Source organism: Fukomys damarensis, unplaced genomic scaffold, assembly GCF_012274545.1.
Source record: "Fukomys damarensis isolate Sample0158 unplaced genomic scaffold, DMR_v1.0_HiC HiC_scaffold_31, whole genome shotgun sequence".
Taxonomy (NCBI): Eukaryota; Metazoa; Chordata; class Mammalia; order Rodentia; family Bathyergidae; genus Fukomys; species Fukomys damarensis.
The window spans coordinates 1,851,119-1,875,219 of NW_022900943.1; the positions used below are offsets into that span (position 1 = coordinate 1,851,119).

Sequence of the window (24,101 nt, forward strand, 5' to 3'; positions counted from 1 at the left end):
TATATATATATGCATACCTGGGGATCTCAGACTTTTTGCTTGTGAGGCAGCAGGCACAGCGCCACTGAACGATCCCTGGCCCTACTATTTTATAATTGGAACAGCTATTAGGAGTGGGTTTGCAGACCAATTAGCTTTTTGTATATTACTATTTGATTTTCTTTTGACTAAATAGATTATTTGATTTTTACTAGAATGGAGCCCTCTGATGACCAAAGTAATATAAAAGAGAAAATTCAAAAGGTGAGATAATTTTGACGGGACAAATTAAACCTTTCTTACTTTGTGGTATACGGTGTTGACTTAATCAGTTGAACTTCATATTTATGTTTTTTTAAAGAGACAGGGTCTTGCTATGCTGCTCAGGCAGGTGCTGAACTGCTGAAGTCAGTCAGTCCTCCTGTCTCAGTCTGTCAAATAGCTGGGACTATAGGCATGTGCTGCTGTGTCCAGTGGTTGGTCTTAAATTCTCTTGCCTTTTTTTAATTTTTAAAATTTCACTTGTTATAGGTGCTATATTTAAAGGTACCAGTAGGTGCTTCTAAAACCCTTGAATGTAATGGAATAAATCAGCTTATGATATATATTCCCCCCTTCTCCCGGAGACAGCGTCTTGCTATGTATGTAGTTTAGACGGGCCTTGAGCGCTGTGCACGGATGTCTGTTGGTTCTGCAGTCCTCCACTGTACCAGCTGAGCTAACGAAGGGTGCACTTGAGCTCCCTGTGTGGTTCAGGCTTGCCTTGAACTCGCGGTGAACCTCCTGCCTTAGTCTCCTGAGTATCCTATTTGAGAAGTAGCACATTATCACAGTACCTCAGAATCCTTGTCATACCACTTCATTCCCCAAGGGGTGAGCACTAGGCTCACTTACACTACAGTTTAGTTTTGCTTGTTTTTCAACTTTATACAGATGGAAATTAATAGAATGTCTTCTTTCTGTGACTTCTTTAACTCAGTGGTATTTGTGATATTTATCCATGCTGTTGTGTGTAGTTTTAGTATGTTTATTCTCATTTCTGTGTAGTGTTCTATTTTATAAATGGAGTAACAACCCCAGGGGATATTAGGGCCAGGGATGTAGCTCAATGGCACCGCTCCTGCTGGCAAGCTCAAGCGTCTTGAGTTTGATCCCTGCTACCGAGAAAAAGAAAAAAAATAGCTGAAGGAAAGATACCCTTTTTATTTGCATGTGTGTGTGTTTCTTTTGTACTGGAAATTGAGCCCAGGGACTTTGTACTGAGTTATAAGCCCAGCCCTTTTGTTCTGTTTTGAAATAAAATCCTGCCATGCGCTAATTTGCCCAGCACTTGGATTTGGCCATCCTGCTGCAGCATCCCAGATTGCTGGGGTCACAGGAGTGCACTGCTCTGCTCTACCTGGCCTTAGTTTTAATTGATAAGCAATAATTATTGATATTTAGAGGGTATATTTTGATCTCTGTATACTTCATAGAATAGTCCAGTCAGGCGAATTAACATATCCACAAATCATTAATTTATTATTTTTTTGTGATGAGAATGTTAAAAATCTGTTTTAGCAGTTTTGAAATATGAAATACATATATTAATAACTGGCCAGTATACAGCACAACAAATCATTGACAGGTTTATTCCTCCAGTCTAATTGGAAGTCTGATCAATTTCCTTTTGTGAATATTTTTGAAAAACCATACCTTTTTTATTTTTTTGGTACTGGGGCGTGAACTTGGGTCCTTGTGCTTGGAAGACTGAGATAAATCCCTGGCCCTCTGTGAATACTTTTGTACATGAACTTTATTGAACATGTAGTACTTTATGCCTGAAGGTGTTTGGAGGAGGTAGTATTGGGTATTGAACCCAGGGCCTTCGCACTAGCTACTTCCCCAGGCCTTCTTTTATTTTGGAACAGGGTCTTGCTAAGTTGAAAAGTTGCTGAAGCTGGAGTTGAATTTGCATTCCTGTCCCAGTCTTCCAGCGTAAATCCCAGCGTATGGGATTACATGCGTGCCACCACCACTCAATGAGTTTTTGCTCTTCAACAGTCTTGTCTGAAAAAATAAATAAGAATCTTGTTTGTTACATGTTAACTCTTCTTATGCCTGAGGTACTTAAAATTAATGTGTAGTAATTTTCTTTTTTTTGACAATCCATTTTTTATTAGTTCTTCCTGAAAAATCTTCATTAGATTGGTCGCATGTCAAAGTGCAAAAAAATGCTAATTGTATCTTGGGAGTATAAAGATTTCTTAGACTTGTTTGAAAATTATAGTGAGCTAAAGTCTCCAGAGAAATTTGTTAGTTTTCAAATCCCTTTGGAAGTAATATCAGTGTTTTTAAACTATAGTTATTTAATTTTCTCATCAGAAATCAGCCCAGGAATATTTCCTTTGTTCCTAGGATTGAGAAAATATTTATGCTTGTATTTCTTTATATAAGTAGAGATTATGAGTGGATTTTTACATTTTGGTTTTTGTTTTCAAAGGTTCGGTCTTTGTGGGCCTTAGTGAATGAAACACTCACATTTTTGGAAAAAGAGAGGGAAGTTATTAATTCAGTCCTTACCCTCGTTAACCAATATGAATTAGATGGAACTAAGGTTGTTATTAATATTCCAAGTCTCTTACTGGACAAAATTGAGAAACAGATATGTCAGGTAAGTATTTGATACTAAGGAAATGTTTGTGAAAAAGTTTGTTTTATATATTATGTATTATTTCCTCCATATTTTTCTACTGCTTTTAAAATTAAATTTTGAGTGTAACTAATAAAATCTTTATAAAAGGGGTACTGTTAAGGAACGTTTATTTATATCCATCACCTTCTGTTATTTATACCTTGTGTGGGCCTTCATCATACTGTGGAGAGTACAAGTAGTAGGAAGAGAGCATAAATGGCCTGTTGCTAAATGTCCTTTTAAGAACTTTCCATCTCTGGCTTCTCTTTTGCTTTGATTCTGTTAACAATTTCTCTTAAAGACTTTTCCTTTACACTGTGATGTCAGTGTCTCTTTTTTCCTGTTTTTTCGGACTAGTTTCATTTTTTTCTGCTGATTCCTTTAATGCTCAGTTTTCTTTTGCTCACTGCAAGTTAACTAATTAATTAATTTTTGTGGTCCTGGGGATTGAACCTATGGCCTCCTCACTGAGCTATATCCCCAGCCCTATTTGTTTGTTTAATTATTTATTTTTGAGACTGGGTCTTGCTAAGTTACTAAACTGCCCTGGTTTGTTCAGACTGTGATCCTTCTGCCTCAGCCTCCCAAAGTGTTGGGATTATTGACAGGCACCACCATGCCTGGTTTATGTATTTTTTTTTTCTTTTACCAATTCCATGGCTTCATTGCTTCTTCTCCAATAGGATTACCAGTCTTTCCCCTTTAACCCAGACTTCTTTTACTTAATCCATATCTGTATAAGATGTTTCCACGGGGACAGCAGACTGTTTTCTCTTTAGTAAGCACAGTTAGCATGTGCTGTGTATGTGGTATTGATTATAGTATAGCTATTGCAAAGATAAACTATTGTGACTGAAGTGCCTTCACATCGACCATAAATAACACTGATAGGCACATTCACTTCAGAGTTCATCAAAATGAGGACGTGTAGACTTCCACTCCTGCAGGGTTTACAGATAATTAGAAGCACATTAACTGTACGTAACAGTAGGGAGAAGGTACAAGGTGATGAGGTCTTTAGAGAAAATTACTGTGCGGGTAGTCCTCGTTTAATGACCTGCCTGTAGGGCGACTGTTCGGACCCAGTCACCCACTGCCCAAACTTAACCACCCATCCTTTTTATGCACAGTTCTGCATGTGTTGTTTATACAACCTCAGTATAAAGGGGGGATACAGGGCACTTTGTTTATACAGTACTATAATTTTTGCTAATTGTATTGTACAGCACAGAACTGTAGCTTTATGTTCTGTTATATAATACTGCACATAAGAATTACGCAAATAAAAGTGGTTGTTATGTTGGAGTTTCCTTTGACCATTGTTTTGTTCTGCGTATGGTAATGTACATACTATACCCATTTCTCAGCAACCAATTCAGTTAACAGCTGAGTCATAGGAATGTGGCTTGGTTGTTAAATGAGCAATGTCTATTTTAATGTGAAGTTTATGATTTAAAAAGTAGTGGCAGTTAATTTAAGTGTTTTTAAAGCTCTGAAACACTTCCTGAGTTTGGATGTAGTTTTTAGGGGTCATTGATAATGCAGCTTAAAAAAAACAAACAGATTTATGATCTTACCTACTCTTTCTCCTAAATATCCTTTTATGTTTCATATTAAAGAAACTTAGTTTTATATGTCATGTATTATCTCAACTGTTTTTCTTTTAGTCTTCCACCTTTTGGTGATATAAAAACTACCCTGACTTGTTAATTCTTCCACAGTAGTTTTTGGTGGATTGAAATTATTTATATAGTTTTATGTTTGGGTGGTATTTACTTTTTCTCCTTCTTTAGGGTAGAAGTTGTATTTAATAATAAAAAGCATAAGTATATTTTGTAACAGTTTATTATCTTAAGATTCTATAGTTCTCTACTTTTTTCCCTCCCTCTGAATCTTTAGTTGCACATAGGAAATGTTTATGAGGCTGGAAAATTGAACCTTTTAACAGTTATTCAGTTATTAAATGAAGTTCTGAAAGTAATGAAATATGAACGTTGTCAGGCTGACCAAGCAAGATTGACAATAGATCGTCACTACCTTGAAAAAGAGACCAAATTTCAGAGGGAAAGATTATCAGATCTGAAGCGTATGAGGTACACTAGAAAGATCTTCTGTTATTTTACTGTGTATGGGAGGAGTAGGGTGGTTTTTATTAGCAAAACTCTTGTGTAGTTAACAACTTTTGCTTTGTTAAACAAGTGTGAAAATTTTACTAGTACTCAAAGTATTTTTTAATATTTTGGTACTACAGGGGTTTGAACCTAGCCTGTTTGCACTGAGCTACATCCCTGGCCCTTTTTCATTTTTATTTTTATTGTACATGGTGATTGTATTCATTGTGGGGAGTTAGTACCTGTACATAACACATTTTAAATTTTACTTCCCCTTCCCTTACTTCCCTCCCATTTATTTCTTATTTTGAGACAAGATCTTGCTAAGTTGCCTAGGCTGTCTTAAACTTGAGATCCTTTTGCCTTAGACCCCAAAACAGCTGGAATTACAGGCACAGACCACCATGCCCAGCTGTGAAATAATTTTAACTTTTAAAATGTATTTTAAAATATATGGTGTAGGGCTGGGGACTTAGCTCAGTGGCACCTCACCTGCCTGGCAAGCTCAAGGTCCTGAGTTCGATTAGTGGTACCAAAAAAAAAAAACTTAATGGTATAATAAATGTATAATTGCTTTCTGGTTTTATTTTTTTATTTTTTGTGGATCAAACTTGGTACCTTGCACTTGTGAGGCAGGCGACAACCCCTGAGCCAAATCCCTGGCCCCTGCTTTGTGGCTTTAAAAGAAGAGGGCTGGGGATTTGCTCAGTGGCACTGTGCCTGCCTCTCAAGTACAAGGTCCTGAGTTTATTCCCTGCTACTGGAAGAAAATAAAATAAAAGAGAAAAGGTATTTTAGGTTTTGAATATTCACTTGTGAGAGTTCATTCAGTTTATATGTGCCTTAGTGGTTGGGCTTTCAGTTACATTTCCTTTTCTTTCTTAACTGCTATTGTTCTTAAATTTTGCTCCATGCTTTTTTTGTGTACTCTATGTTTTGAATGAAATTATTTTTTATGCTGCCATAGGTGTAAAATAAAAGAAGATCTCACAACTATACAACATTCTGTTGTTGAAAAGCAAGGAGAATGGCATAAGAAATGGAAAGAATTTCTTGGTGTGTCTCCTTTCAGTCTGTTTAAAGGTTGGACTCCAGTAAGTAATGTTGACTTGCCTGTGGAGAGCAGCTTAATTTTGTCAGTCTTGATTTACCGTGTTAGCAGTGACCTAGAAATGCTACAAATACATGTATTTGTCATCTTTGCATTTCTATCCAAAGTTCAATTGTTTTGCTTTTGTAATTTTTCTAAATAATAGAAGTTTCATGCATTGCTGTTGCCATTGAGTGTGTGTGTGTATGTGTGCACGTGTGCTCATGTGTGCATGTATAAAGTCAGCTGAATTTAGCTGTGGGGTATAGTTAATTTATTTAAATTCAGAGGGTTTAATGAAAAGATTTTAGTGTTTCTTGGTAGTTTGGATTGTTTTTTAGAGACGGACTTGCTGTATAGTCTAGGCCAGCCTTGAACTCACTATGTTGCCCAGGCTGGCCTTGAACTTACTGTTCTTCCTGCCTCCGCCTCAGAGTGCTAGGATTATAGTCACGTGCCACCACTCCAGTTGAGACTTTCCTCTTGATGTGAGAAACTACAAATTTTGAGTCAAAGTTGGAGAACAAAGTAAATATCTTGTTTTTAATATTGTACTCTTTGGTTTAAACATAGTTATAGGATGTATGCTTGGTAATTCTTAGAAGAAAATTTGCTAAAAAGATCCTTTTATGGACTAATTTAGTAGTGTTATTGTGGTATTAGTTGTTTATTAAATTGTGAAATCTGTGTTAAAAGGCTGTGGATCTTTTACCGCCTATGTGTCCCCTCTCATTCGATCCTGTCTCGGAGGAAGTATACGCAAGTAGTGTTCTTTCTCAGTATCCTGCTTCACTTCCAGGTTGGTTATTTATCTTTTCTTTTTTTAATTTTATTGGTACATTTTAGGTATACAATATGATGACATTCATCATTAGAAATGTGTACCTGATCTATCTTGGTTCTTATTTTTTCCCCATTCCCCTGCCCTTCAACCCCTCCACCCCCTCTATTTACAAAGACTTTGTTTCCATTTTTTCATTTTCTCTTATTTTGTTCCCTTCTTTCCTTTCCTCTACCCTTCTCACTTCCTTTTCCCCTTTGCCCCTCTTCCTAGTTCACATTATCTGTTAAACCTTTTAATCCTTATTTACACTTTCAGTTTCTCATACCAGAAAACTATTCAGTATTTACACATGTGTGTCCTATACTCTTAGGTTATTTATCTTTTTCTTTTTTTGGTACTGGGAATCTTTTTCTTTTTTAAATGTTCCTCTTTTCATTATTTCTTATTGCTATAATAGTTCTAAAATTTTTTTTTCTTCTCAGTTTTTTATTGTGGTGAAATGGACTAATGGAAATGTGTCTTTTACTGTCTTAGCTTTTTTGCTCACTTCGGCAGCACATATGCTGTAATAGCTTTTTAAAAATTTAAATATTCACCATTTTTTTTCTATCACCCCTTCTTTATTTTCTGTCTCCAGGGATTTGATTCTTTTACATGTTTCATCCAATTGAAATTTTGCCATGTAATTTTTGTATCTGGCTTCATTTGCTTGCCCAGTTTTTCACTTTTATCCATCATGTTTTCAGGGATCAGCCATGTTGATGAATGTATGTATCTACCCCCATTTCTGTTTTTGTTGTTGTTGTTTTGTTTTTTGAGGTGGAAGGAGTCTTGCTGTGTTACCCAGGTTGGCCTCAAACTCCTGGGCTCAAGCAATCCTCCTGCTTCAGCTTCCGAAGTAGCTGGGACTATAGGTGCATACCATTCACTGTGCAAGGTTTTTCTTTTTTAAATAGTTCCATTGAGATATAATTTACATACCATATAATCCACCCATTTGAAGCAGACACGTTTTTTGTTTTGTTTTGTTTTGTTTTGTTTTGTTTTGTTTTGTACCAGGGATTGAACTTGGGTCTTTGCACTTGCAAGGCAGGCCACCAAACTGCTGAGCTAAACCCCCAGCCCTAGACAAGGTTTTTGTTGTTTTTTGAGGCAGGGTCTCCCTTTGTAGTTCAGTCTAGTCCTGAACTCACTATGTAGCCCATGCTGGCCTTGAACTCATGGAGATCCTCTTGCTTCAGCCTCTTGGGGGCTGGATTACAGGTTTGTGCTAATGCACCAGGCACTTGTTTGGAATTTGTGCATGTCTTTTTATTCTGAAGGCTCATATCTTTAGTTACAGAGTGTTATTTAGCAGTACATTTTACAATATTGCTTGTCTCGTTCTTATGACTCTTCTAGAACTTCTATTGGGGCAGTCCACTCGGTACCCTCCTGTCTCTCAGGAGCTATTCTTATTCCACATTCCTGTTCCCCAATAGATTTCTCTACTCTTAAAAGAAGAACTACTGCTAGGACTTCTAATTTTGTCTTTCACATTTCTTAACTTCTCATTTTTATTTACATTTTTCTATCTCTGGGCTTCATCATGGGTATTTTCCTTAGAGCAACAATGTGTCTGTCTCTCTCTACTGGGGATTGAACCTAGGGCCTTGGGCACGTTAGGTAAGTGCTCTACCGCTGAGCTGTATGTGCAACCCCTTTGTAGTCCCCCCATATATGAGAGTGTGTATTAGTGGGGATCGAACCGGGAGCTTTCTACCACAGAGCTCTCTCCCCTAGTCGTATTTACTTATTTATTTTTACCTGGTGCTGACGCATGAGCCCTGGAGTGCCCCTGTGTTTTGTATCTTAGGGTCTCGGTAAGTTGCCCAGGCAGGCTAGCATGGGACTCCTGACCTCCTATCTCTCTTATCACAGTGCTGGGACTCCTGTCCTGTGCGTCGTGCCAGCTCCCTTATTTGTGGCTTTTAAAGAAATGACTTGTCCTTTTTCACAGTATTGTTTTCCTTCTTGGCTAGTCACTTTAAATTTGGCAATTTTATCCTTTTTAGCTTTTTTAATTTGCATCTCAGGTGTTCCTTTTCCTGTGCTCTGCTTGATGCTGCTCCTGGTTATTGGCTTCCAGTTTAAGCTAGATTGTTATCTCCACCTCTGTGGGTCCCACACCTTTGGAGGGACCTCGTGGGGCTCGGTTGAAATGGTCTCTATAGAATTCCTTGGGTCCTAGGCGTATCCTGTGCATTAGGCCAGTTAATGTCCTGGTTTAGGAATCCTATAACAAGAAATCAGTATAATTTTGGATTTTATACCTTCTTTTGAGAAGGCAGAGATTTAAATTTCTTCCGCTTCCTTTTTTTTAACCCATGGAAAGAGCAGGCTTCTTTGGTACTTCCCTGATTCAGTTGGAAGAATGTGTTATTTACATTTTTTTTTTTTGGAGACAAAGTCTTGGTAAGTTGCTGAGGCTGGGCTCAAACTTAGTGATTCTCCTCCTTCGGCCTCCCTGGGATTACAAGTGTGCACCATTATGCCTGGCAAATTGGCACAATTTTTATAATCCCCTTCTCAGAGTTGGAGCAGCCTCGCAGTGTCCCAGCCAGCGACAGTCTCGTTTCAATTTCAGATCCCTGCCTGTTAGCCCTGTGTACAGCACCCACTGGCCAGGAAGCCTCCCTGCTGTGTCAGACCCGGTTTGCAATCTGGGCACAGTTTTCTGCCTTCTATTCTGGCTTTTTGTTCTTTCGAGCATTCTTTCTTTTTCTTACATTTTATTTAGCAGCTCTAGTGTGTTTGTGGTAGGAGTTAGTGTCTGTTTCTGTTGGGTTTGCTGTGTTGTGACTTTATCTTCATTTATCTTTCAGATGTTTTGTTTTGTCTGTTTTCCCTTGTTTTCTTACCCTGGTGCCTCATTTCTCCTGAAATTGTTTTCTGTGACTCTCAGTGGTCTTTCTGTAATATAAGTATTGCTTTATATTTTCTGACACTGAACACATCAAATACCTTTTGTCAAGTGCAAAAAGATGTCTGCATTTTTTTTTTTTTATTATCAAAGAATGAACCCATAGCCTTTGTATGTAGCTGTGTCCCCAGCCCTTTTTATTATTTTATTTTATTTTTTGAGACAGGGTCTTCCTATGTAGTACAGGCAAGCCTTGAACTCCCTGCAGTCCTCCTGCCTCAGCCTCCTAAGGGCGGGGCTTATAGGAGTGAGCCACCACGCCCGACTCCTCCCCTGCCCTTTTAAAAAAGGGTCTCACTAAGTCATTCTGTTGCCCAGTCTGGGCTCACACTTGCAGTCTTCCTGCCTTACCCTCCCAGAGTTCTGGGGTCACAGGTTTGTGCTTCCACCTCTGGCTTCACTTGGCAGCTTACACATTTTTTTCATAGCAGAACAAGCATGTTTCAATTTTGCCTGCCTGCCAAGAACATGTGGTGTTTATAGTTGTGTATAATACTCGTTTGTGATTTTCTACTACGTTTTGTGGTAAAGTTGTTTGTTTTGGGGTTTTTTTTTGGCAGTGGTGGTGGTCCTGGAGATTGAACCCAGGAGTCTAGGCAAGTATTCTACCATTGAGATACATGTCCAAGCCCTTTTGGTACGTTCATAAACATTAGTAAATTCTATTATAATCAGTAGCTAGAACAGTCTTAAGAAATGCTCTGAGGTTTTTTAAGAGAAAAACCCTACATTGCTTCTTACTCTGTGATACAGTGGTACCTGAGTTCATGAAGTGATGCTTTCCACAATCCTGGTTGCAGCCGAATTGCAGGCATTTACATAATACGGACCAGAATCTTGGGATGAATTTTGTGACCAGAATCATGGAAAGCATTAAGTTTTTGAATCAAGGCGCTGCTGGACTTTGTAGAGTACACACCTATAAATAGAGAAACCCTTTCAGAGGCTAACATGGTGAAAGAGGAGTCCCTGGAATCAGATCTTCTGTAACAGCCGGGAATGTAGCTGAGTGGCGCCACGCCTACCTGGCAAGCTCAAGGACCTGAATTTGATTCCAGGAAAAAAAAAGAGTCTTCTGTAACATGGTCATGGATTTCTTTGCCAGTCTAATTTCCTGCCATGCTCTGTCATGTATATTTCTATTTTGTTTTGTTTTTTTTTGGTACCGGGAATTGAACTCGGGTCCTTGCACTTGCAAAGCAGGCCACCGAACCACTGAGCTAAATCCCCGGCCCTGTGATGTACATTTCTTACTGCTCCGTTGTACAAAACCTGTACCTTATTCTCAGTACTGTTCTGCTTTTTTCCCCACTGTCCTTCCTTGCGTTTTTGGTTTACTTCTGTCATACTGCAGCAGTATAATACAGCATTTTACTCATCATTGTCTAGATGGACTCTTTGGAAGCAGTCTCTTTTACTTTTTAATCCCACTGTTAGTATAGTAGTGGCACATAATTGTTTAGTGATAGGATACTGAAAAAGATATACAGATTAATTGTTGTCATAAAATCTGTCCTGAAATATGCTAAGTACTATAACCTTTGGCCTTTCTTGCATGTGATCTGTGTACTTAAACATGAAACATAGTTATATAACACTGGAGAATATAACTATGGAAGTTTAGTGTGAATTACGAGTCTTTTAAGTCTTTTTTTTGATTTCTCTTTTGTGGTGCTGGGTATCACACTCAGGGCTTTGCACATATATTAGTCTTCTTATAAATCCTACTAAGATATTAAAAATATTACTTTGTCATTTTACCTTAATAGTCAGATAATTTTCTTTGTGACTGGGGATTGAGCCCAGGACCTTGTGCTAGGGAAGCACTCCACCACATACATTTTTGTTTGAGACAAGACCTCACTGATTAGCCCACGCTTGCCTTGAGCCTGTAATCTTAGCTGGATTGCAGGTGTGGACAACTTTGTCTGCATTATCTTTTCTTATTGTTATGTCATTTTTGTGTTCTTCTATTGAGAAGTTGTTCTGTGCCTTGGGTGTAGCTTAGTGATAGATTGCTTGTCTAGCATGCGCAAAAAGCCCTGGATTTGAGCCCTCACACTGCCAAAAAAAAGTTCTGCAATGTCAAGAGATCCTTGAATATTGGAATGTTGGAATATATAAGCATAATTAAAGAGTAATTTTTGTGCTTCTTTAGAAATACCTAAACAACATAATCAAGAAAATGGTTGCCGTGGAGACATTGGTACCCTGGGAGCCGTGTGTGACACAGCCAACAGGTCAATAAGTTTGCATTTTGATTTCCTGTATTAATTTTAGTCCCAGTTTAAGCCAGTTTCTAAGCTTATTTACTGTGGAATAGTAATCCCGGCCTGCCCCCCCCCCAGTATTTTTCTACTTCAGGCCTAGATTTTCAGACAAGACTTAACTTTATGATATGTGAACATTTTTTCCCTTCTCTTTATCTAAACACTGGGGCTCATGGGAAGCATCTGAATTTTGAAGGAAAAATATATGGGAATTATCTAAGGTAAGTTTGGAAATTTTGTCATTGTATGTGTTTGGACTTTTCTGAAATTACTCTGATGCCTTAAGTAAGAGTTCGGGAGGCTTTGAGATCAGCTAGTCTGGTAGTTTTCAGACTGTTGGTCTATGCCCTCTGGTGCTGGGGTTGAACGTACTTCAGCCTTTGGTTGAGCCCGTGCTTTCTACTTCAGTCTGAGCAACTTGTTCTGCTATCTTTATTATCCATTGATGTTTTTGACAAGCCATTTGATAAAGAGTTCCTTGCTTTAAAAAATGAGACTTCTGATTAACCCAAAATTTAACATAGAAAAATTGGAAGCTACTTTGTTTCAACTTCTTTTGGGAGTATTTCTATTTTCTTTGTTGCCTGTTGTTTTGTCTTTTCTTTTCTTTCTTTCTTTTTTTTTTGGTACCAGGGATTGAACTCAGGACCTTGTGCTTGCAAGGCAGGCAATGAAACCACTGAGCTAAATCCTCAGCTGCCTGTTTTTTCTGGGTACTGGGGATGGAACTCAGGACTTTGAGCTTGTGAGGCAGATGCAGTGCCACTGAGTTAAATCCTTGGCCTGTCTGTTAACATTTTGGCACTTAAAACTAATGCCAAGTTATAGAAGCAAAACATTTCCAAATTAAATGTAATCCATGTGGGGAAATATATTTGTTCTTTATGGATATTAAACATAACATAGCAGTTGAGCACATACTGAATAGATGACTTTGTTTTGTTTATTTTTGGATTTTTTTTCTTTTTTTTGGTAGGTACTGGGGATTGAACTTAGGACCTTGTGCTTGAGAGGCAGGCGGTGGCACCACTGGACTAAATCTCCGGTCCTGTTTTTGAGACAGGGTCTCACTGTGTAGCTCAGGATGGCCTCGAACTCAGGGTGATCCTCCTGCCTCAGCCCTCTGTTTTACTTTTGATTGCCGTTTGGTGTAAATAGGTGTTTTTCAGTCCCGCTTCCTTAAGTAGATAAGGGTCAGTATGAAAATAAAATATTCAGGAAAATCTTAAGACAAAATTCTAAATTTTAAGCGAAGCGCTGTTCATTTTGTGTGTTCTTGGTACACTGAAATACTATAACCAGAGTCAGAACTTTTATGTGAAGTTGAGCCATTGGCAGTTGCCTCTCCACTCATTTTCTGGCTTATACGAGAGCAGGACTAGTTGTGGAAGAATTCTGCTTTCATTCTTTTGTGTGGATTTAATGTTGATTTTTTGAGTACCTAAAGAGAAAAGAATGAACTCGCAGATATATTACTGAAGGAATAGTGAAGTTATTGGCTTTCTCACTTTACCCTCATATCACAGTTGTTCTTATAGCATGACTAAAAACAGCCATGTTAAATACTACCATTTGGATATCTATCAGTTTTTGATACATTCAAAATATTACGGGGTTGGGGCTCAGCGAGAGTGCCTGCCAAGCTTCTGGGAGGCGCTGAGGTCCATTTCCAACACTGGGCATGTGTGCACTCGGCACAAAGGCTTGGGTGTTTTGTTTTTGAGACAGAGTCTCGCTCTTTAGCCCGTGCTGGCCTTGTACTTGCAGTGGTCCTCCTGCTGGGATTACAGGTGTGCACCATCACATCCAGCAAGGCTTGGGATATTGAAGGGAGTTAGGGGAATGCTTTTGGTGGTAGGGGTGAATGAGTAATGGGATGGGAAAGGTTGTTGCTACACAGATTGAGGGACAGAAGACCTGTGAGGTTAGTTTACTGTGTTGTAGAAGTGATATTGTTCAAACACATTCCTCACTGTTGACAGTTTTTTGGGGGGGTACTGGGGATCGGCCCTGTTAACAGTATTTGTAATTAAATGTTTATCAGGAACGTGTAATGTAGGTAGGATACACTTAATGAAATAAAAGAGTATCTCATTTTGCATTTAGCCCAGCAATATAGTTAATCGGGAAATTTATATGCAGACGTGATCATTGTAATTATTAGGAGCCATGGAAAAACTGGGCCTGGGCAAGGTGACACACCTGTGGGAGGCCGGGGCAGCAGGATGCGAGATGAGCACTGCCTGGGCAATTCAATGACTTAAGACCCTGACTACAAACAAGAGTGGTGTGGAATGGGGTCACCACTCAGGGTTCAGGTCCTGGGTTCAGTCCTCAGTACAGCGGACAAACAATAAAACATGGAAGGAGGAGTTTTTAGAGGAAGTGTGTTCTTAACACTTTCTCATGCAGTTTCTTTCACTGGTGCCAAAATATAAGTACTCTCCGTAAATCTCATTGCTGATTTTTTATTTTGGTTTGATTTTTGAGTTAGGCTCTTGCCCTGTAGTGTGGCCTTGAACTCACTGTATAGCTTAGGCTGGCCTCAAATTCACATCAGTTGTCCTGTCTCAGCCACCCCGAGTGCTGGGATTACAGGCATGTGTCACCACGCCTGGCCCTCATTGGTGACTTAGCAGAATGAGCTGGTGGAGGTTTCATCATACCTAAAGCCAGAATTAAGTGATTAGTGATTCCTTTGCTGTATTCTTTTTTTTTTTTGTACTGAGGATCAAACTCAGGACCTTGTGCTTGTAAGGCAGGCACTAAGCCATTGAGCTAAATCCTTGACCCTGATTTTTTTTTCTTGGCTCTTGGAATTGAACCCAAGACCTTGTGCTTGTCAGGCAGGTACAGCAACACTGAGCTAAATCCCCAGACCTTTTTGCTGTATTCTTTGTTGTGGTTTTGGGGATGCTTCTTTGATATTTCTAGGGGAAAAAAAATATAGTCCTTTGCTTTTGATATCTGGGTTATGTTCTGCTAAATGGAAGCTTGAGCAGTTATAGTGATTTTGAATTATGTTTGGAGGATAGGTGAAGAGTCCGGGGTGCATGTTTGGAAAAGCTTGACAGTGTATTTTTTTTATTATATAAAGTATTTGTGAAGCTGTTAATTTTGTATTTCTGGCTTTGAAAAGAAAGTAAAGGACTGATGTGCTTGCTGTTAACAGTAGTTTCTGTGGTAATTCTGTTCTTCTAATTATCTAGAGAAGTTTTTGGCTTTGAATTTAAAAGATCTTTTGAAATCAACATAAAGGTTCTTTGAAGTTACCATTTTTTTAAGGTTTTAACTTTAATAACATCATGAAAAGATACGTGAAGTTTTTTTGGGGGGGGGTTTGGTTTTTTTGAGACAGGGTCTCACTATGTAGTTGAGACTGACCTGGAACTCACTATGCAGCCCAGGTTGATCTCGAACTCACAGCGATCCTCCTGCCTCAGCCTCCCGAGTGCTGGGATTACAGGTGTGCACCACCACACCCAGTGCGATACATGAAGTTTTAATGTTTATATGAAGTGGCAAGGGAATCTAAAACATCAAGCAAAGCTTTGTAACGTGTGGGTTAACCATAAACTGAAACTCTGAAAAACTTTAATGACTTCACTATATCTGTAACATTTGCTGTAGAGCAAAGTTCAGCATGTGAGAAATTGATTTTGGCCATGAAATAGCAAAAGAATCTTAAAATCTGTGCTACAATGGAATTCTGTGATTTGCCCTCTGAGGAAGGCCCTGGTAATTGTGTATTTCTCGTTACCTGAGTTTGTTTTTAAACTGCTCCAGCTTTGGAGTGTTCCTCAAGGCATTTAACTTTTTGCCAAGATACTGTTGTGGGTGGAGGTGGGGGAGAGAAAGGGAAAGTAAAACGGAGCAAGATGCAGTGTGTGCATATTGGTGTGGCACAGAGAGCACTTCCTCATGTATCACAAACAGATGCTAACAAAATAAGAACAATAGCAACTTCAAAATATGTATGGCGAGCAAGTAAGATGTTTATATAACTGGGAGGCAGATACACAAATTGAGCTGAAACGCTGCTCTCGTTGTCACCATACCTCCCGAGAATAAATTGCCTTTTGATGACCGGGACGAATTGAGTGAAATCGTAACGGACAGATACGGGGCAGACAGTCTCTCTAGAATATTTAGATGCATCAATTGAGTGGGATTCTTTCCTACTTATAGCTTGGACTTGCTGTCTTTTTCCCTTTTAGTGCTGCCTCTTTCCTGTTACAGTCAACTTCATCAGAGACAAGCAGTGTTACACTACCTGGAAAGGTATATTCTAACGATTTTCGATTCTGACTGCACTAAGTTATAGAATGTGAATTGTTTTTATTGATACAATTTAATGAAATTCTGTTTCTGTCTTTGTTAATATTTGTGCATTTTGTGTCATTTCTGTTAATACATTCTCCTTTGCTAAATAGAAATATTGGAATTATTTAAGTTTGCCAGTGAACATGTAATTTCATATAATATTAACTTCCTTCACAATTATGAATCACTAGTGAAGAAAGCTTCAGAATGAGCCATGAGTATGAAGTGTTTAACATTACATGTCTGTTTTCAGGATACAGTCATGATGAGAGCTCCCAGAGAGAAAGACAATATAATTTCTAAGAAAATTCCGGAATCTGAAGGGCAAGACTCTCCATTGGTGGATATTGTAGGTACAGAGAATGGTGCATCTGGAGGATCTCTGCCAGCCCAGAAAAGTGATCCCTTCCAAAAAGAACAAGATCATCTGGTAGAAGAGGTTAGAAAATGCCAATGAGTATACTTAAATATCTGTTATTTTTCTCAGTGGTGTTTGTATAAGTGAAATAAACAGTAAACTGCTGAGTAACCAAGGTTGCCTGTGTGGGGAGGGTAAGAAGACAGATGATAAAATTAAAGTTAAAGCAAAAAGTAAAAATAGATGTCATAAACTTATTTAGTTAAGATTACAATGGTGTAGAAGCTACTTTTCATTCTAGAAATATGATCTGAGAGGATAAAATAATTTATGTGTGATACATTGCTAATTAACTTTTATATAACTTGTTAGGTAAATGTACCCAATGAGTGTACTTATTAAAATACTTCGTCACTGACACCTATTTCTTAGCTTCCTCTTTCTGAATATGAGACAAAGAATAAGCAATATTATCTAGTGAAGGGTTTTTTTCCTAAGTATTTAAAAAGTGATTTAAATGCATGGCCATTGGTGAACTTGATTTTCCTAGCTTGACCTGTCCCTTGTTGCTCTGCTTTTCACTGGTGAGTGAGGGAAAAAAGAACACTACTGCTGTTCATTACTGCAGAACTCAGTTTGTACCAACTGAGTACTCAAGGCCATTCACTACTTTTATTTTACTAACATGTTTTTCATAACATACCTTAGCATTTATTTAATTTGGCTAAGTAGCCAGAAAATAAAATCAGTTGCTTTTTATTCCTGAGCGACTTAAAATTTTGTTTTAGAGAATATTAATTCAGGGGTCCGAGTTCTCTCCTTCATCCCAGTCCTGATCACACCGGGTATTGTCCGAAGAAGAGAATTGGAGCGCCAGGAGTTTAGCTCAGGGGTTCCGCTGCCTGCTATGTTCTCAGGAAATGTAGCTATTAGTGATCTCGGGGGTAAGAGATTTAAATTGGTATAGTCCTCCCTCCCCAGTTTTGTTGATGCTGTATTTAATAGAGCGCTATTTCATTTTTTTGTTTTTGGTTTTGAGGCAGGGTCTCGCCATGTACTTCAGGCTGGCTTTGAACTCATCGTGTAGCTTAGGTTGGCTTCGAACTCACAGCAATCCTCCTGCTTCAACCTCCCAAGTGGCATATGCTGCCATATCCAGCTTTTTTCGTATTGTACATTTTCTTTTCTCTATTTTAGAAGGTATCCTACTTCCTTGTTTACTAATTTAGATCGGGTAATGAGGCTTCTGGTAGAGAAGTACATTGTCAGAAGGTATCTTTTTGTTAATAGAGATGTTACTTCGCCAGTGCAGTATAAGAATCTGCTTGCTCTAGAGAAGCCATTTTAGTGGGTACAGAATGGTCAGACTGAAAGATGGGTAGTTAGCAGCTTAGGTCGTGGTGCAGTAGTGTAAAGACTTCTCTGTTCTCTCCTTTATAATGGCTTATCCTTTATTTTTTTTTTTGTTACTGAGGTTTGAACTCAGGTCCTTGTGCTTGCGAGGCAGGCGGTGGAACCACTGAGCTAAATCCCCGGCCCAGTTTATCCATTTCTTAACCAAAAGAAAATAGTTCTGTGTTCCATGTCACTGCAGGGTTGTACCTCCATGATCCATCCAGAGGATTTGGGAAGTTTATTCGCCTTGAGCGGTAGGAGGTGCTGCTGTGAAGTGCTTATTGTTACAGAGTTTCTGTTGCATTCCACCAGTGGGCTTGTTAATTTTTTTCTTTTTCTTTTTCTTTTCTGTTTTAGGTTACTAAGGCAGTCTTATTCGATTCACCAGAGGTATCTGAAGGAAAAGAAGTAAAATTAGCAGAATTAATTGACTCTGTAATTTCTAACCCCTTTTTAACAAGGAAACAGATTCCCCGAACTCCAGAAAGCTTGAGTAAGTTAATCCTTTCGATTCCATTTTCTCTGTCTCACATAATTACTCCTGTTAGATACATGGTCTGATTGATCTTTTGGAAACATTTAAAAACCCTCTTTTGTACCTTTCAATTTATTGACAGTGGCTCTTTGTTCTGATATAAAGAGATCTTACGGATTTCAGGGTGGGCACTCTCACAGAGCAGTCTTTCCTCAATATTACTGTTTTACTTTAGTGTACTTATGCAGAAGTGCAAGCTCTTATAAGCACACAGTTTTGTTTCTGGTGTGTTACTTGGCTTTGGGCTTTTTTTTTTTCCCCTGGAAAATACTTTATTTGATCACATTTAAGAAATCTGCCTTTGACTTGTGATCCGCAGTTAGGGAGTGTGGAGTGATAGTCTCCTAGTCAGCAACCTGAAGCGTCTGACAAAAACTGTGCACAGATCTTTACTCCAGAAACAGAGTACCGGGTCCTTTTTGAATCTCTTAATTTGAGCAGGCCAATTCTGATACTGGTTAAACCAATGCAGATTATCTGGGTTGAAAGATTAAGTTCAATTTCTGTTTTGTTGCTGATTTAATTCAGGTTTAACTGAGCCACAATCTAGATTGGTGGCCAGCAAATCTGCAGTGTGTTTTTGTAAATAAAAGTGTATTGGACACGAGCTTGCCTACCTGTTTACTTATTGTATAGCTTCTTTCATTCTGTAGTGACAGTTGAGCAGTTGTGATAAAACAGATAGCCTGCAAAGCTGAAAATACTACTGTTTTGTCTTTTAACGAAAAAGTTTGCCAAGCTGTGGCTTACAGAGGTAAGAAAATGTCTTTAATATGTGCAGTTCATATGTGCTTTATAAAAGTATATGCACATTTCAGAAATAGCATTTGTCTAGGTGCTATGGTACATGCCTGTTTTAGTTTTTTCATTGCTGGACAAAATACCCAACACCCAAAGTTAAAGAGGAAAGGTTTATTTTGGGGCCGGGGATTTAGCTAAATTCATTCTCTGTTTTGGGAATACTAGTAAATTGTAAGTCATTTTCCTCCTTTAATTAGTAACTGAAATTAGGAGCTCATGGAGAAAGGCTGTTGAAATGGAAGATGTCAGAAGTACAGAACCAGTTCACGAGGATACTGACCATGGAGACGCATTGCCTGAATCCTTACCTGTGTTGCACAGTCAAAGAGAATTTAGCATGGCCAGTTTTTTCTCAGATTTTGACCAGTCTTACTTGCCTGAAGAGAAAGTTGTCTTGGACTGTCTGGAAAATATGCCTCAGAAGCATGTGGTGACCAGTCATACAGGTGAACCCCCAACAGAAGATAAGTCAGATTTGTTAAATAGGAAAATAATCTGTAAGCAAGATTTAGAATATACAACTTTACCAACCAAGCTTTCAGAAACCAGCCCAGTAGAGGTATTCTCTCCTTATGTACACAGTAGGATGCGTGTGATGATGGATAGAAGTAAAGGTAAGTGTTGTAAAACATCGGACCACTCACAACCTTCTTATAGTGAAACTTCCATGCATAAAGCTGTGTTATGGGACTCTTTTCCAATATTGAGTGGAATTAGTTCTAAGAGTCTTAAGGATATGGATTTTGGCATATTGCATGAAACTCTTCCAGAAGAAGTTGGTCACCTAAGTCTTAATAGCTCTAGTAGTTCTGAGAACAATTTAAAACTGCAATCAAATAGCCCTTTGCATTGTGGCATTTTTCCAGATGATGTTATGGAAGAAAGAGAGACTGCTCTAGAATCAGATTTCAGTTTACAGGCTATTCACAGTAGTTACAAGGCTCTAAAGATATCTCTTTCCAAGTCAAGGGAAGAGTCTCACCTCTCTAGCCCTGAAACGCTTGAAAGACACAAGCTGGAAGTGAGTCCTACATCCAAAAACATGCAAACAGACAGTGTGTTTCACTTTTTGGACACTGATGATTTGCTCATTGACTATGCAAAGCCATCTTTACACATGTCCCTTGGTGAAAGAAAACAGTCCCTGTCACCACTAATTAAATTTTCTCCAGTGGAGCAAAAATTGAGGACCACAGTACCATGTAGTCTTGGAGAACTTCCACCTAATTTAAAAGGTAAGATTTCAGTAAGTATACGCATATTTACCTGTTGAAATTTTCTCTTACCCTTCATAAAAATAGTACAGAGTGAATGCTGCATGACACTTGTTGTTAATGTGACAAAATGTGCTTTTTATTCTTTTATCTACAGTGAAAGAGAGCCCTCACTATATGTGTACTTTGAGAATCTATTGATGTATAATTGTTTATGACTGGTTTTGGCCAGGGTGTAAAAAAATTTTTTTTGAAACTGCTTTTGTAATATAAACTACTGACAGTAAATCTTGTAGAAATCTTAATCTAATGGAAAATGACTTTTAAAAAGTTGAGAAACACTTCTAAATATCACTGTTGTAAGCTGGGTGTGGTGGCACATGCCTGTAATCCCAGCACTCAGGAGGCTGAGGCAGGCAGATCACCCTAAGTTTTGAGGCCAGCCTGGGCTACATAATGAGTTGAAGGCCAGCCTGCATTACAAAGTGAGACCCTGTCTCAAAAAACGAAACAAAGATCATTGTTGTAATGGTGTAATATATGCGATTTCTTGGTGAGTTTGGTGGTGGGAGTGGGGAGTAGAAACCAAACAAGGTTGCTTTAGTACCCTAAGGCTGTAACAAAGCACCCCAAACTGGGTGGCTTGAAATTTATTGTCTCTGGAGACATTAACATATAGAGGCTAGAAGTCCAAAATCCTGTGTTCTCTCCGAAGCCATTCGTGGAGGGTCCTTCCTTATTTCTCCCAGTGTTTGCTTAGCTAGGTGGTCCTTGACCTTTGGCATCATTACTCCCCTTCGCCTCTAGTGTCATGTTTGCCACGTGACTTTCTCCTCTTCTTTGCCTGTCTCTTCTTACAAGGAAACTACTTATATTACAGGGCCTACCTTATTCCAGTATGACCTCCTTTATAGCTAACTATATCTGTAATGACTGTCTTTCCAATTGAGGCTATATTCTGAGGTTCTGAGGTACTGAGGTTAGAATTTCAACAAACTTTTTTGAAGGATGCAATTCAACCCATAATTATTAGTATTGAAGTCATCTGTTAGCTACATTGGATTAATCATAATTCTGTTCACTGTGTGTGTTTGAAAACTTTTATCATAATGAGTTAAATAATTGCTCTTATCAAGTGTTAGGACAGATTTAGAGTCAGTGATACACACACTCATTACATATCACTCAGTTTACCTGTGATAAACACGGGTATTTTAGAAAGTATTCTAGGAAGAACCTGTCACGCTCTAGATAAAGTTACTTCGTTGAGAAAAATGGTAATTGTACCATAGTTTTGAGTATTTCCATAAGTGTGAGCCTTTTCAAATTAAGGAATTTGCTTCTACTTGGAATCTTTATGTATATTTTTTGTAATGCTTATCCCTTTATTTTTTAAAATCAATTTTACAGAAGAAATCTTGAGTAAGAGCCTTGATGCAGAAGAATCTGACTCAGCAAGCTGACGCAGTTCCTGGTTAATTTAACTATGATGCACTTAAATTGAAGCTGTGTTGCAGAATAGAACCTGATTTATAACTTAAGTATGTGCTGGAAGTGTAACACTATTTTTCAAAGATGTATAAATATCCTAAATACCCTGTAGCTTCTTGTAATGCTTTTAGATAAGGAAAGTAGGTTTGGAGATACTCTTTGTAGAGATGTGAAGTTGAAATGTGAAGTCTTTGCAAAGCATATGTCAAGGATGCCATTTTGTTATTTTGAATAATTTTGTAAACCTTAAATAAATAACAAAAGTAGTTTAATTTGGTACAGTTTCAGTTACTTAACATAAAGATAAGTTGCTTTTGATGTACTTTCACTAAGTGTTGTTTTGGCGGTAGCACTAGGGTGCCGATTTTGGGGAAAACAACTAGTTTCAATTTGCATTACTTTACTTACTGCTCAAAAACCATTGAAGTTTTCAAGTGCCTACAGAATATCCAAATATCTTGTGAAAACTGAATTTGGGCTTAAATGACTTATAGCGCTTATAGTTGTTTGCCTCACTCTTGAGGCTCAGAAATGGGGTTGTCTCTGCTGTGCAAATGAACACTGTGTGCCATCACCTCTGATCCAGGTGGAGCAGGCGCTGGAGCTGATCACCGTCAGTGCCTTCTGGAGCTTCAATTTGCTGGTCCACGTTTCACTCCCATTTTTTTTTTTTTTTTTGGTTTTGGGTATCAGACTCAGGACCTTGTGCTTACCAGGCAGGCGGGGTGCCACTGAGCTAAATCCCTGGCCATTAAAGCTTCAATTTGTAACCATTAAAGTCTTGTTCTCTAACCCTCAAGAAGCTGACAGTGAAAGAAGTTGGAGGGAAGAATTTTGAAAGTAGATTGTCTTAATCATCTCTCTTCTCTTGGACTGCCTTTCTTCTCTTTAGGTTGCTTGTCATGTCCCAATTTCAAAAACCAGTCTTAGGCCGGGGGTTTGGCTCAGGGGTTCTGCTGCCTGCCTTGCAAGCACAAGGGCCTGAGTTCAATCCCTGGTACAAAAAATAAAAAAAAAAGAAAAAAAAAAAGCCGGGCATGGTGGCACATGGCCTGTAATCCCAGCAGTTGGGAGGCTGAAGCAGGAGGATCTCTGTGAGTTCGAGACCAGCCTGGGCTACATAGTGAGTTCCAGGTCAGTTTCAACTACATAGTGAGACCCCGTCTCAAAAAAACAAACAAAAAAAGAAAACCAGTCTTTTGGCGTAAAGGCAGAAGAGCGCACATATAAAAGTACCTTCTTTGTCATGGAAAAGAAACAAAAAGCTTCTAAGGTGGTGTGTTAGTATTTTATCACTGTGGTGAAGTACCTGAGAAAAACAATTTAGAGGAGGAAGCACTTATTTTGGTTCATGATTTCGGAACTTTCAGCATGGTAGGCTGGTTCCATTGCTGTGGGCCTGAAGTGAGGCACAGCATCGTGGTAGAAGGGTGAGCTTTGTGGCAGCCAGGAAGAAGAGAAAGGGGAAAAGTCAGAGGAAGGGGCAGGGGACCAGATACGGTCCCCTAAGTCATGCCCTTATGAGCCACTCCTTTCATTAGGCCCCACCTCCTGTTTGTATTATCCCTCAAGAATGCCATCAGATTGTGATCTCAGCAGTGGATTAATCCGCTTAGCGAATTTAGGATCCTCGTGATCCACCATTTCTCAAAAGCCCATCAGGTGACAAGCCATTTACATTCGGGGAAAATTTCAAATCAAAACCATAATAGGTGCCATGTTCTTTTATTAATACAACAAATTAAGGACTTTGCAAGTCTGCTTGGAAATCATTTTTAGTCTGCTTTAAGAAAACTCAGTATCTATACATGCTAAATAAGTATGTTTGGGAGGAGTTGGGGCTATCAGGATCTGCAAAGTACCAGGGCTACTGCTAGTTACTTAGTACATGAGAATTCTATTATTACAACTCTAAGGTGGTACTTAGTCTACAGAGCATGCTTCTGAAGCCAGGGAACTTAAATGAAATGACTTGTTTAGGGACTAGAGAGCCAGCTGTGTGGAAATCATCTGAGGTGCATCTTTTTATGTTTTAAGGCAGTGGTCTCACTATGTAGCCTAGGCTAGCCTTGAACTTGAGATCCTGAGTACTGTTATTACAGTTGTGTGCCACC

General features: G+C 38.7%; 1 protein-coding gene and 1 non-coding gene across 3 annotated transcripts in view; both read left to right on the plus strand.

The window, feature by feature from the left end:
- The window catches only part of Haus6 (HAUS augmin like complex subunit 6), a 34,634-nt gene extending 11,664 nt beyond the window's left edge, over nucleotides 1–22,970 (plus strand). The window contains exons 6-17 of one of the 2 annotated variants that reach the window (XM_010630915.3): nucleotides 195–243; nucleotides 2,462–2,632; nucleotides 4,553–4,746; nucleotides 5,732–5,858; nucleotides 6,551–6,653; nucleotides 10,161–10,196; nucleotides 11,759–11,840; nucleotides 16,088–16,151; nucleotides 16,447–16,632; nucleotides 18,304–18,439; nucleotides 19,480–20,517; nucleotides 21,907–22,970. In XM_010630915.3, coding sequence (XP_010629217.1) covers nucleotides 195–243; nucleotides 2,462–2,632; nucleotides 4,553–4,746; nucleotides 5,732–5,858; nucleotides 6,551–6,653; nucleotides 10,161–10,196; nucleotides 11,759–11,840; nucleotides 16,088–16,151; nucleotides 16,447–16,632; nucleotides 18,304–18,439; nucleotides 19,480–20,517; nucleotides 21,907–21,959 — 2,239 coding nt within the window. In that variant the 3' untranslated portion in view covers nucleotides 21,960–22,970. The remainder of the gene's footprint in view (nucleotides 1–194; nucleotides 244–2,461; nucleotides 2,633–4,552; nucleotides 4,747–5,731; nucleotides 5,859–6,550; nucleotides 6,654–10,160; nucleotides 10,197–11,758; nucleotides 11,841–16,087; nucleotides 16,152–16,446; nucleotides 16,633–18,303; nucleotides 18,440–19,479; nucleotides 20,518–21,906) is intronic. The other variant, XM_010630916.3, reaches the window with a different exon arrangement.
- On the plus strand, nucleotides 15,876–16,006 carry LOC117283883. The gene has a single exon (XR_004514917.1).
- Nucleotides 22,971–24,101: the final 1,131 nt, after the last annotated feature.